Source organism: Aedes albopictus, chromosome 3 (assembly GCF_035046485.1).
Source record: "Aedes albopictus strain Foshan chromosome 3, AalbF5, whole genome shotgun sequence".
Taxonomy (NCBI): domain Eukaryota; kingdom Metazoa; phylum Arthropoda; class Insecta; order Diptera; family Culicidae; genus Aedes; species Aedes albopictus.
The window spans coordinates 426,809,811-426,824,156 of record NC_085138.1 but is presented as its reverse complement, the minus strand read 5'-3'; the positions used below and the strand labels follow the sequence as shown (position 1 = coordinate 426,824,156).

Below are 14,346 nucleotides of genomic sequence, written 5' to 3'. Positions count from 1 at the left end.
CAGCCAGCCAGCCATTTGTTGGTGAAACAGTTGGAAGATAAATAAGTTGGTCGTAGGATTTTGTGCGTCGAAAGCGACTGATTGCTACTACCGCGCCGGTTGTGGTCCTCTGTTTTATAGATACCTACAACGCCCACAGCTGCCATCCATAATGTCATAAGCTTTTCTGTGGCGTGGGGGAAAAGTGGCGGATATCCGGAGCGGGGGATGGATAAGGGCCGAAGGAAGGCGAGGGAAATGAAAACGAAACGTACTTTCCGTTGTCGGTTTTTGTTTTTGTTTGTGGTACCTGGTCGTCACAATTCTGTTCGGATGATGGCTCCATTACTGTTGGCGGAAAAAATGTTTTTGCAACAGTTATGATTGTTTGAATCTAAAACAAAAAACAAAAGCCGGTATATTTAAAAGGTTTACAATGTGTATCTATTAGGAACGATTTGAGAAGTCAAAAACATACAGGATTTGTATGTAACATGTATTCCTCTGGGACATTCAGTGGGCTGCCATTACTGTCAGTACACACGCAATGATTTCAACTGTTCGCACGGATAGCGGAGGGACATCGAAGTTTTGCCCAGAGGGAATTCTAATATAAATTAATGATCACCCGGCATGTTGGTAAATTTAAACGTGCCGTTCTCTAAATCAAGTATAAGATTGGACATTTCAGTAGATTTGACGCAGAATCATTGGAGATGTCCTTAGAATAAAAACTCCCAGTCTGATTATCCCACAGGATCTTATCCTCATCCTCAACGCTACAATAAAACAAGAAAACCCTGAGAGGTACTCGAGGAAACCCAAACTAACCGACACGCGATAAAGAAGATTGGAGGATTAGGTAAACTCTTTGTTCTCAAGCTTTTCACTTGAGAGTAGTATCTTTCCTCCGCGAATATCCTCCGAGACGTGGAAAGGTGGACCTCGGTATCACCGTCTGACGCGACGAAGGAAAAGCGATGAAACGGGATATTAGAGATCATTATCATCTTCATTTCGTGGGGTTCGCGATAATAGCGCACTGGATTAGGGTGGGAATTAATTAAATTTCGAGAGTAGCGACAGACACAATCGCGCAAAGACCAAGATGTAGGAAAACTGCCATCGCCGTCGCGTGCTGAAATTTCATTAAAAACGTCGTCAACTGAGTGGAAGAAAACCAGAAATAGGATGACGCGACGACGGTTGTCAAACAAACGACCGACGTGAGATAATTCGATTAATTGAACTTTCCAGAAACGGAGAATGAAAACAGCTGATTCTGAGAAAGAAAATTCCGAGTTATTGTTGTTCTCTTAGTGGTACGTGAGTAATTAAGGTGAGCAGTACCGAGTATTGATGAGCTTAGTTTCAGGAAATGTTTCCTCTGTTAATTCCGAAGAATAACGAAAGCTATGCGCTAATGAAAAAGGACGTAAACATTCCTCTTCATACAAAGAAAATGACTGACAAATTAATGAAATACGAGCGCCTAAAATAGCTTCTCAGTAAAATTTGATATTTTTTTTCACCATACTGGATTTATGATTGTAATTTTCGATACTTTATGCTCTTATAAATGTAAGAAAAACCACTTTCTTATGATTTTTGTTCCCACCTATACGAATATTTTTTTTGTGATATTGAAAAAGTTTTTACGCTCTGTCGAATATATTATGGAAATCGCTTAAATAATTTCCAGATTTTTATGCTTCACAAAATTTAGAAAAAATAACTCTGTAAACATCCTCATTTTTTGCCCCTGAAGACTTATAAATAAAGTCTTCTTTATGATATTGGACATTATTCTTTTGCATTCTAAATACTCTATCCTACGGAGATAAATTCAGATGACCACGAATAATTTTTGAATTGTATTCTCCATGGGTTTCTTTGAAAGTCCTTTACTGATACCTTCAAAAATTCTTTGAGAGATTTTTCAAGAAATTTATTAGAAATCTTCCAAATTTTTCGAGAAATCTTCCAGAAATGCCTTCGAAGACTCCTCTTAGAATTTGATCAAGCATTCTTCTTCTTCTTTATGGCCTTACGTCTACACTGGGACTTGGCCTGCCTCGCTTCAACTTAGTGTTCTTTGAGCACTTCCACAGTTATTAATTGAAGGGCTTTCTTTGTCTGCCGTTGCATGAATTTGTAACATTATGATGCAAGTACAATGATACTCTATGCCCAGGGAGTCGAGAAAATTTTCTCGACCGGAACGGATATCGAACCCGCCGTCTCCGGATTGGCGATCCATAGCCTTAACCACTAGGCTAACTGGAGACCCCAAATACTCTTTTGTATAGAGATAGGTTCAGATTACTGGAAAAATCTTGGAAACTATAAGAAATTGTAAGAAAAATTGATTTCTGGTGGGATTCAAACCGACGTCTCCGTATTCGCCAGACCAGCGCTTATACCAACGCAGCACCAGAACAGTTAAAAATTCTACGGAACAGAAAGCCAAACTGACTCTACTGACTGAGCTCACACCATGTACACTTCTATTTTCCCAGAATTGTTATCTGTTCTGTTGCTACGTTGGTTTAAGCGCCGGTCTGGCGAACACGGAGTCGTGGCTTCGAATCCCACCATAAAGCGATTTTTTTCATAACTTCAACTCTCAATTTGCGATTTAATGAAAATTCTGTGTCTTCTAATTTCCAAGTTTTTTCCCAGTACGTGTACGTGTCAGCAAATCGGTACGAGCCTGTGAAGGGCAACATAAACATGTGAAATTCAGATTACTCCAAAGATTTTTTGAGAAAATCTTGCATGGAATATATAAAAAAATTGCATGGATTTCTTCTAAAATCCTTTACAGATTCCTTCAAAAATTATTTGGGACATTCTTCAAGAAATGTTTCAAAGGATTCATCTAAAAAACTATTCATGGATATCTTCAAAAGTTCTACCATGGATTCCTGTGAGAAATCTTCAGTATTATTTAAGAAAGCTGCAAGGCATGACTTCAAAGATTCCTCTGAGTATTTCTTCAAGCATTCTTCCTGGGATTCCGTTGTAAAACTAATTGTTTTTTTTTTAGAATTCTCTCGAATGTTTTCAGAGATTACCTCGAAAATGACTTTAAAAACTTTTCTGGATTTCTCCAGAAATTGTTAAGCGATTTCCTTTAGAAAATTTTCCAGGAACTTCTTTCAGAAAGTCGTTAGTTCTTTAAAAATCCTTCATGGACTCATTCAGAAAGTCTTTTGAAATTCCTTTAAATGTTCATAGTTTTTTATGAGATTTTGCAATATTTTTTCCTCCTTGTGCATTAGGGTTATTTTTCACCCAAATCGTGCACAAAAATGTTGCCTAGGATATTTTAAACAATATCTCAAGATACTTTTCTAGGCATATTTACAGAAGTTTCCCAAGTAACAATGTAATGTATTAGCTGAATATTGGTGTCAGTGGCTGAGCATAATTATAGATAAATGTTGCTCTGAAGTATTTATGGATTGTTCAACCTCTTCAATCAGCAGTACTTTGATGGCTGAATATCAAGTTGAGTAGAATATTATGCATCTGAGTAAACTGCTTCAAAACATACACCAACTTGGTATAGGTTCCCTTATTAAGCATGCGGCTCCCGTTTTCATCCAACGAAAAACTGTTTTGTTTCTTATTTTTGTATTTTTGTTAGAAGCAGAGATACCATATATACTGATTTATCTGTAGTATACAGATTTTTGAGCATATGTACAGATTGCGTTTATATGAAATACAGATTTGTCATTTGTATTAAACAAAACACGAAAACAAAAAGAACTGTCTGTTGTTCAACAGCTCCCGAAAATTATCCCGAATGACCTTCTAAAGGAATTCCCGGAAGAAATTCTCGAGCAATTCCCGGTGGAATTTCTAGAGGAATTTCCGAATAAACTGTATAAGGAATTCCCGGAGGAACTTGTAGAGGCACTCCTCTAGGTGCTCCTAGAGGAATTTTCGGATAAACTTCTAAACGAGTTTCCAAAAGAGAATCTAAAAGAATTCTCTGATGAACTCTTGAACTCTTAGAGGAACGTTTGGGGAAACTTCTGGAAACAAATCTTAGCAGAACTCTTAGAGACATTGCCGGAAAAACTCTTAGAGGAATTTCCGGAAGAATTCTTAGGGGAATTACCGGTGGAACTCATAGAAGAATTCTCGGAGGAAATTCCGGGCATTCCTTGTGCAACTCCCAGACATATTTTTAGTGCAACTAGTAAAGTAATTGCCAGAGGAATTTTCGGAGGAACTCGTACAGAAATTGCCGAAGAAATTCAAAAAGGAATTCAAGGAGGAACTCGTAGAGAAATTTCCAGAGGTATTCATAGATGAGTTCTTGGATGAGCTATTAATGGATTTCTCGGAAGGATTTCTTGAGGAATTTCCAGCCGGATTTCAAGAGCAACTCCCGATGGAACTCCTAGAAGAATTCCCAAGAAATTCGTGAAGAAATTCCCGAAAGAACTCGTAGAGAAATTCCCGGATAAACTCAGATACTTCTAGAGAAATTCCTGGCAGAACTCATAGAGGAACGTTCGGGGAAATTCTTAAAGGACTTCTCGAAGGAATCTCATGGCATACCCAGTGCAAGTTTTAGAAAAAACTTATATAGCAACTCGTAATGAATTGCCTATGGAACTTCTTCCCGGTGAAACTCGTAAAGGTCTTTCCGATGATTTTCGAACTCCCGGAAGCACTTCTAGACGAACTCCTAGAAGAACTTTTAGAGAAAGTAACGGTGAAACTATTAGTGTAATTCTCGGAAAAAAAAATGGTGAGGAATCCTCGAAGGAACTCGGAAGGGAATGAATTCCCGGAAGAATTCCTAGAGGAAACCCTAGAGAAATTCCCAAAGGAACTTCTAGAGGAATAATCGTAGAAACTTCTGGAAGAATTTCCAGGCGAACACTTAAAGAATTCCAGGAAGAACTGCTACAGAACTTGCCGGAAGCACTCCCAGAAGAATTCCCGGAAGAACTCCTAGAGGAATTACAAGAGAAACTCCTAGAAGAATTATCGGAGGAATTTCCTGGTATTTCCAGTGCAATTTCTATGAACTCTCAAAGGAATTCCCGCAGAAATTCGTTAAGGAATTCCCGGATAAACTTGTTGAAGAACTCGTGGAGGAATTCCCGGAGGTGCTCCTAGAGGAATTGTGTGTGTGTTTGGTTTTGAAGAGGGACTTTAACCTAGTGGTCATTCGTCCCTCTGTCCTAGAGGAATTGCCGAATGATCTCCTAAAGGAATTCCCAGAAAAAACTTCTAGATGAGTTCCTGGAGGATCTCCTAAAATAATACCCGGAGTACCTCTTAGAGAAGTTTCTAGAGGAAGTACTACAAAAAGTCTCAGTGAAACTTCTGTAACAATGCCCGAAGAAACTCCTAGAGGATTTTTTTTATGTCTTTATTTATGAGATTTTCAACCCGAGGCTGGTTCATCTCATCCTAGAGGATGTCTCGGAGGAAACCCTCGGATTTCCCGAAGGACCTTCTAGAGTTCCCGGAGGAACTCTTACCGGAATGCTTCGCGAAACTGCTGGAAGAATCCTCAAAAGAGTTGCTGGAGAAATTTCATCTCTTCTGGATATGAACACGGCAACATTTTTTTTCAGAATCACCAGCATCTTCGGAATCCCTAGAATCTGTTTTCAGCCATCAGTTATCTTCAGGAACCCCCGGTATCTTTGTAAACTCGTTTAATTCGAAGGACAAACTCTTTCACTTTTTTAGATCTGTTATAAATTTGGACCAAAAAAATGGACCACCCCTGAAAACGACCTCACAAATGCTGCGTATGCAGATGACTTGAAATATTGTAATGAAATAAATCAAGAAATAATTTAATTTATCAATGCGTTTTTGAGATCGGCGTAGAAAACTGGAGTTCGGCGGCGGCGCACACCTCTAAATAAAGGATTGTACCTCTTGTGCTCAGCTTTTGTTGAAATGAAGGCTGCTTTAAAATAGTTTGAAGATCATTTGTACAGCATCAAATTGTTACATGGGTTGTCTAGGCCTTTCACAAGATATACCTAAAGGAATTCCTACACAAATAGTCCACAGATTGCTCCAGAAAATTGTCCAAGAATTTTATTAAAGGATTTCTTCAGAAATTGTTCTCACCAAACGGAAATCGAAAGATAAAGAGTAGTTCTTTAAAATGAAGAAAAGTAATTGTTGTTTTATTGGGAAATCTAAAAGATCTGGAGTGCCAAAGTTGGGCCATTTGTATGGAGATTTAACTTTTTTGCGCTCCGTCCCGAAAGGGATGCGGCGGACCATAATCCAAGATGTGGGCCACGAAATGGTGGTTTGAGCTATGATACCAGTTCGATGGTTAGGGGCTGTCCATAAACCACGTGGTCATTAGGGGGGGGGGGGGGGGGGGTCGGCCAAAGAGCATTTTGTATGGACGAATAAAAAAATTTGTATGGACAAATGACCACGCGGGGAGGGCGGGGGGTTTGAAAAGACCCAAAAAAAATGACCACGTGGTTTATGGACAGCCCCTTAAGATAGATGGTAGGATGGAAGGTAGTGTTAAGCGTATGGTGAAGGATTGGTGTATAGGCATAAGGTACGGTAGAAGGTAGTGTGGAGGTTAAGGTAGAAGGTAGGGCAGAAGGTAGGGTTGAAGATTAAGGTAGGGCGTAGGATTAGAGATTTGGGATATAGGGCAGTGAAGTCGGTTAAATGGACGGTAAAACGGTAGGGATTTCTTTAGGCATTCCTGTCGAGAATCTTCCCAGAATTCCTTCCAGGATTTCTTCAGATGTTCCTTGCGAAATTGATGTGAGGATTACTCCCGAGATGTCTTTCGGGATTTCCGCAGGGATTGCTTTAGAAAATCCTGAATGGATTCTTTCAGTTATGCTATTCAGCATTCCTACATGAATTGAACTCCTTCAAAGATGATTTGTGGAATTTCTGATGTAATTGTATTCCTTCAAAATTGCTTCTCTAGCTTTTTTTTTCAGGGATTTCTTTAATGGTTCTTTCAGGGAGCTCCATCTGAGATTTCTCCAAGGATCCCATCAGGTATTCTCTACGGACTTTCTTCAGGAATAAAGTAATCCCTGATTTAGGAAATCTTAAAAGGGTTCTTTCAGAAATTCAAGCTGACATTTCTTCAGTGCACATTGGTCGGTCTTCATACAAAGGGGCGGCCAAAACTCCCAAAAACCGGAATTGATATTTTAAAACTTTATTTCACCTTATAACAAAGTTAATGTATTGTACTTTTATGATTCTTAATTAAAAGCATACCAGCTTTTGTATTTCAATGACATTTTCACTGCCAAAGTGGCCTAAGTCATAAAATTGAAAAATGAATTATTCGAAAAAAGTAAAATAATAATATTTTGAGAATGGAATATATGTTTTAAGTTATCCAGCATATGAAAGCTTGTTATTGGACTGTTTGGATGCACGTATGGTGCAAAATTAATATGTCACAAAACTGTTCAAATTTTCATATATTGTACCTTAGAAATTTTGGTAATTTTTAAGTTAAAAAACGGTTCGTGTCGTCACGTGTCGCCGCAATTTCGAATAGTACATCTTAAACATCATGCTTAGAGATGCCTAAAAACGTTTAAATATTTTGCAGAAACTTGCAGTTTTTCAAATTAGAGCTTTTTTAAAAAGTCATGTTTTTTAATGTATTTTACGTTATTTTTCCATTTTTTAGTGATATAAAATTTATCTTTCCACATTTTTCACACGTTTTGAACAAACTTGATTGGATTTGATCGAAAGATGATCATTTATTTGAATTCGAATTGATTTTCTAACAAAAAACGCAAAAAATATGGGGTTTACTGATTTTCACCGTTTTTGAAATTATTGAAATTACGTAATTTTTGAATACCCCTTTTTAAACACTAAAAATATTATATAACATATCTAGGCAACCTATAACTTCGATTAAACACATAAAAAGAGTTTTGGCCGAACTATATCTTTTTCCGACCATTGTGCAGTGATTCCTGCTGGAATTACTTCACAGATTCCTTCTGGTATTATTTCGACGATTTCTATTGTAGTCAGGGAATCCTAGTATAATTCTTTCAGGTATACGTGCCGCAATTCCTGGTGATATTCCTTGAAAGATTTTTTTCGGGTTTTTTTCTCTTCAAGGTTTTCTCTCTGGATTTCTCCAGTAATTCCTCCCAGGATTTCTTCTGTGATTCCTCTCAGGACTCTATCAGATATGACGCCCAGAATTCCTTTAGGGATTTCTGCCGGGATTGCTTTAGAAAATCTTGAAGAGAAAAATGTTGTAGTTGCCATTCTTTCAGGGATTACTGCTGAAATTCCTTCAAAGATCCCTTCCAGGATTTTGTAAAGGATTTCTTTAGGGGTCTCTGCGAGGATTGTTTCCTTGTATACCTTCAAAAATTCCTTCAGGAAATCTTACGGAAGTCTTTCAGGTATTCATGCCAGGACTCTTGCTCTGGTGCCTCCAAAGATTCTTTTCGGTTTATCAACATTGCTCAAGGGATTTCTCCTACGATTCCACTAGGGATTGCTTTCCGTTATACTTCCAGGGAGTCCGGCCGAGTTTCCAGCCGGAATTTCTTCCGTGATTTTTTTGAGGATTCCAGGAGGGATTCTGTACGGTGTTTCTTTTGTGACTTTCAGAAATTTCTTCCGGGATTTCTACAGGAGAACTTCCTCCAGCGCGAGCCACATCTAATGAGAGTGGGACAATAAGGTTATATATAATATATAATACTGAAAAAGATTGATTGATTGATTTGTCTTTATTTAAGAGACTTTCAGCCCTTGGTACTGAAAAAGAGTGAAATATGCTTTGGATGCACGTAGATATCTCTAGTAAGTCATTACGAGTAAAAAATGATAGTTCGAGCTCACCGATCGAAAAAAAAAGTTACGAGTGCCGACTTGTGTATGGAAATAGGTTCGCTTATGTTCGCATCCGATTAGGAGCACATCATCACTGGAGCCAACGATGGAATTTAATGGGTGAGTTCATTCCATATTGAAACCACTATTCGATGACTTGTAAAACCAAATCTTCTGCGTATTTAACCAACAACTGTTGAAGGGTTCGTCACGTGAAGTGTCGACACAAGTTTCCAAATCACTTAATGTTTTTAAACATCTTTCTATCATTTGACCATTGACGAAATAATTTGAATGTTTCGTCGTCTTCGGTGTCGGCATGTGTAATGTTTTAGTCATAATGAAGACGTGTTATGATTCAAATAAAGGTTGCATTAACCACATTTCTTACCAAAGTGAATCCCGGTCATGTGACTAGTCTGTGACGGTAGTAGCAACGCACGTCACACTAACATTCCTTCCCTTCCTCGATGACCATTAGGACGTGGCCGGCGCCGTTTTCGAGTTTTTCGTGGAATCATGTTTATTTTATTGGAACTTGACTGTTGATAACAAATTATTATGATTGTTTGGAGGAATAACAAATAAATACATTAACAGGAATGCATTCTAAAGAGATTTATGAAGGATACATTGTATGAATTCTGCTGAAATCGTTATAGAAAATCAAGTTGTTAAGACGGCAATGATAAGACATAATTATGTTAAAACTTATCAAATGTTCAATTGTGTTAATTGTTCAAATCTGAATTCGTTATTATCTTATCGCTAAAGATTTTGATTTATTCATGAAATTGACGCATGGCATTTCCAATGTTTGACAACTTACAATTAATTAATTATTCATTATAAAATTCCCCATCGCATACGAATGGCCTTGCATTCAAACAAATCCAATATCACCAACCTACGTCAAGCATGATTTGCCGATTCAAAGAACGAAGCCTAGCCAGACACATAGAAAGGTCAAGATTGGGCATTTCGTTGTTTTTGATTCAGCTCACCACCGCGACCGTATACATTTCACCCAGTTCCTCGATCGGAAGTAGAGCGATTAGAAGTCAGCGGCGACGACAACGACGACGACGTCGCGCACGTTCTCAGTACAGACAGAGTGCGACGACGAGTTTCGCATCGTAATTGACTGCGAGATAGTGGGCTGCTTCTCCGCGCGCGGATTCCATTTCTATCGGGAGTTCAGCTGTAGTAAGCGTGTGTAAACAAAACTAGTGCGAGCGAGATGTTATCACGGTTTGGTGCGGTGTTCGCGGCGGTGGTAGTTTTGTGTGGCCTCAATGCAACCCCGGTACCGGCGTACAGTTGCATCGTGCAATTTGAAGAAGAGAGCTCGGGACGAGGCAGCTTCAAACGAACTTTCAACGGGAATCCCTATTGTGAATTTCTGGGGATCCGGTATGCGGCACCTCCGACAGGAGCATTGCGGTTCGAGGTTTGAAGCGAGATGAAAGATGGCTGATATGGAGAGTGTGTTATTAGTATGTTTCCATTTGTAGAATCCAGTACTGTTGCCACCTCATGGCAACCAGAATTTCACCAAATTGGGAAATGTTTGTCCGCAGGTGGACGATCTCAATGTCGTGACACAAATTCTAGGTGATGAGGATTGCTTGTTTCTGGATGTTTATCGACCCAATGGAGCTAGCGGCGATGTTTCGCAAAGGTTACCAGTGCTTGTGTTCATCCACGGAGGAAGTTTTTCAGTGGGATCGTCAACTAGTGACTTCCACGGAGTTGATCTACTAATTGACCATGTGAGTTTGAAGCCGATCGTGAAAAGTTTCTTGTATTTCAAAGCAAGTTACATCTTACAGGAAGTCATCATTGTTAGCATTCAGTATCGACTGGACCAGCTGGGATTTCTACGGTCGGACGAGTTCAACGTAAGTGGAAACTTTGGGCTCAAGGATCAGAGAACGGCCTTACGCTGGGTTCAGCGATATATACACCATTTTGGGGGAGATCCCCGCAGGGTTACCCTAATGGGCCACAGTGCTGGAGCTGCCTCAGTGACATACCATCTTTATTCGGAAAATTCCAAAGGGCTATTCCACCAGGCGTTCGCCTTGGGAGGATCAATGCTTGCCCCATGGGCTTATTTGTACGACGCTAGTCTTTACTCACATCAGTATTTCAAAGAACTAAACATCACTTCAATCGAGCAAATGAAATCGGTAGACTTTAAGTCATTCTGGAGCCGTGACATCGTTTACAAATTTGCGACGGTCAATTATGGATTCTGTGTTCCTAGCGCAGAACTGGACGCTTCGGATGCAGTTGTGACACGTTCACCGCAGGAGTTGATCCGCTCAAAGCCAATCAATGACGTACCTCTCCTGTTTGGTCAATCATCCGAGGAGTTTGAGCTATTCCTGAGCTACGTAGACGACTATTGGATGGGAGAAAACTTTCCCAACTTCCAAAATGAAACCTTGAAGAGCTACATCGATGCGATAGTGGACAGAGCTGCGGAGCTAGCGGAGCGAAGCGGAGTTGAACTGGACAAAAATGTGTTCTATCTGGAGCTGGCTAATACAGCAAATTGGTTCTTCCCGAACAAACATCTGCTGGAAGAGTACTCCAAATGGGTTCCGGATGAGACGTACTTCTTCCGGTTCCAATTCGATGGGAAATTCGGTTGGTACAAGAAGGCTTTCCACGGTCACATCGATGAAGTGAAGCACTACGGTGCAATCCACGGCGATGAACTGGGATACATCTTCACACCTTACAACGTGAGGGAAGCTTTGGCCAATAGGAGTGCGTTCCGGGATGAATGGCGAATTCACGAGCAGACGGTTCAACTTCTTGCAAGCTTTATAAAATTCGGGTAAGATTCAAGTCGATTAACCATGATGGGGTTTAAACGTTAAATTTCTTTCGGTAGGTCACCGAATTACCCTGGATCAAGATTGGAATGGCCGCCATACGACGGAAATACAGCAAGCCCAAAGTACCTGAATATTGATAAGGCGTTCGAAATACGGTCGGATCAGTGGAGTTTGTATCACTCCTTTTGGGGTGCCATTTATCAGTGCTTGTATCACTACAACTGTAATGATATCAAAGATCTGCTGAGAATGGTGGTGAAGGATAAAAGATTAGTTTGAGAGGAGTTCCAAATAAACAGAAAATATCTCTAAGTTTTTACAACGCAATGGTTAAGTTTTATGAATGTTATTGCATTCAAATCTTCTAGTCATCAAAACTGTACGACCGCTTTGGTCAGATTATAATAAAAAGTTCTAAGGCTCGAGTCCTCCATATTTTAAGGTGCCCTAAACACTTTCTTGAACACAAGTCATCTCATTTAACTTCTTAAACGCCTTAAAACGCCTCTTAAATTACTCCACCCCCGCGCCCAACGTGAAACTTACCTAAGAGTTTGTGAAACTCCAGAAACCCCTCTAAACCCTTCTGGTACGCCCTGAAATTAATTGATGTGTCCCTTAAACCAGCATGAAGCTCACGTGAGAGCACATAAAACTCCATAAGCTCTTTTAAAACCTTCTGAAGGAAAAAAGTAGCGAATCTATCAAAAAATGAGTTCAATGTTAGTTTAAGAATCTCTCAGAGCTCACTTAAGGTCATCGGAGCTACAAGCGTAATCAGTCTGGAACGACTTTAATCCTTTCTGATACCGCTTGAAACGATTATGAAATCTTCCTGAAGCTCAACTAGGAGCTGTCCTAAGTAACAGAACAAGCTGAATAACAGGTTCTTAAGCTAAATTTGCTTGGTTTGTTTAACTCTTGTATAGCATAAATGTTTGTTGGGGTGATCTCAAATGTATTTTCAAAAACTGTAACGCCTCACCAGACCCTCTGAAATCTTCCAATATGCCTCCGAAACTCGATGAAAATTCTCTGGAATTGCTTGTAGCACCACCGAAAACCGACCCCCTTTAAAACCCCCCAAGACGCTCCTGTATCACCTCCGGAACCCCGTGGAAATCCTCTGAAACTACCTGGAATGCCACCGAAAACCACTTGAAACTCTTTCGAATCCTCTGTAACGCACATGATGCCCTCTGAAGACCCCTTAAACAGTCCTGCAATACCTCCGAATTTTACTTCCACAACACAACTGATATGCAGAAAAAAATATGTGATATCATGATTTTTTGCTGCGTACCTCTAAAAATTTATCCGAGGATTTCTTCAGAAATTCTTCAAAAGTTACGGGGCCGGGTTCCTTCACAAATTCTCCTGTAGAGTTCTTCTGAAATTGTTAAGTATTTCCCCCATATTTTTTTTTCGGGAATTTCTTCAAGAAATCTTTTTAATGTTCTTTCTAAAATCGCTCAATGGATGACTTCAGACATTACTCTAGGAGTTATGTATTGTAATATATGAAGGTTTCTTAAAAAAAGTTCTTTCAGGGATTTTAAATGAGTTTCAGGGATATTTCTCCAAACATGCTATCAGATCGATTTTCATGGGTTCATTCTGAAGCTCCGCCACGGCTTCAGAAATTCTTCTAGGAGAATGTTTAAAAAATCCTTCGGAAATTTTTCCAGAATTTTCTACAGGGATTCCTTCAGAAATTTGTGTAGGTATTTCTCCAAGGAGTCAATCGGATATTTATTCAGGAATTGCTCTAGAAATTCCAATTGAAATTCCGGCAGGAATTTGTCCAACATGACTCAACATTCGTTAATAGTTTTTCCTAGGAATCCCACCGATTTATTTTTCCAGGAAGTTCTACTGAAATTTTACATGGGATTTCTTCAAGAATTTTTTCTAGTTTCTTCTTAAATATTCCTCAGAAATTCCACTGAAGAGGTGTCATCAAAATCTCCTTCAGCGTTTTTTTTTTTCAAAAAATCCTGCGTGGATTTCTTTTCAAATCCCTTCAGTGATTCCTTCAAAAATATCTCCAGAGACATCTTCAGAGTTTTGGGAACTTCCTTGGGAACTTAAGTGGGATTTTTTCAGTGATTCAAAGACTGTTTTATATATTCCTTCAGTTTTTTTTTTTGTTTCAGAAGATGTTCAGGAATTATAAACAAATTCTGGGAGAATTTTTGGAAAAATATCGCTGAAAGATTTTATAATAAAAATAAAATCCCTGGATGATTGTCTTGAGGTATTTTTAAACTTATCCTGGAGATTCCAAGAGGAAATTCTTGAAAATTTCGAGAGCAATTTCTGGATGAACTCCTGAGAGAATACCTGAAGAAATTTAATACATCCGTTTGATTTCTGTAAAAAATGAGAAACTGTAAAAAAATGGAGAAAGTGATGGCTGGGGCAAATGTGTGAATTTCTGGAGAGTTCGATGGAGAAATCAGTGGAAGAAATTCTTAATTCTTTAGATATCCACTGAAGAAATTGCTAAAACCAAAACAAACTTTTAAAGGAATTCAAAGCTTTTCTTAAATAATTCCTGGTAAAACGCCAGAGCATAGAATTGCTAAGAGAATATGTGGAGAAAAACCTGAAGCCTTCCTTGAAACATTTCTGAAAGAATCCCTGAAGAAAC

General features: G+C 39.1%; 1 protein-coding gene across 2 annotated transcripts; it reads left to right on the top strand.

Moving 5' to 3' along the window:
- The first annotated feature begins 9,747 nt into the window (after nucleotides 1–9,747).
- Nucleotides 9,748–12,169, top strand: LOC115267981 (esterase B1). Of its 2 annotated transcripts, XM_029875837.2 has the most exons (4): nucleotides 9,751–10,294; nucleotides 10,359–10,616; nucleotides 10,677–11,692; nucleotides 11,750–12,168. In XM_029875837.2, exons 1-4 carry the CDS (start codon nucleotides 10,085–10,087, stop codon nucleotides 11,970–11,972), a joined length of 1,707 nt encoding a protein of 568 aa, XP_029731697.1. In that variant the 5' UTR covers nucleotides 9,751–10,084; the 3' UTR covers nucleotides 11,973–12,168. The 2 variants fall into 2 exon arrangements, with proteins under 2 accessions (XP_062716745.1, XP_029731697.1); XM_062860761.1 differs by having other exon boundaries at nucleotides 9,748–10,294; nucleotides 10,359–11,692; nucleotides 11,750–12,169.
- The last annotated feature ends 2,177 nt before the right edge of the window (nucleotides 12,170–14,346 follow it).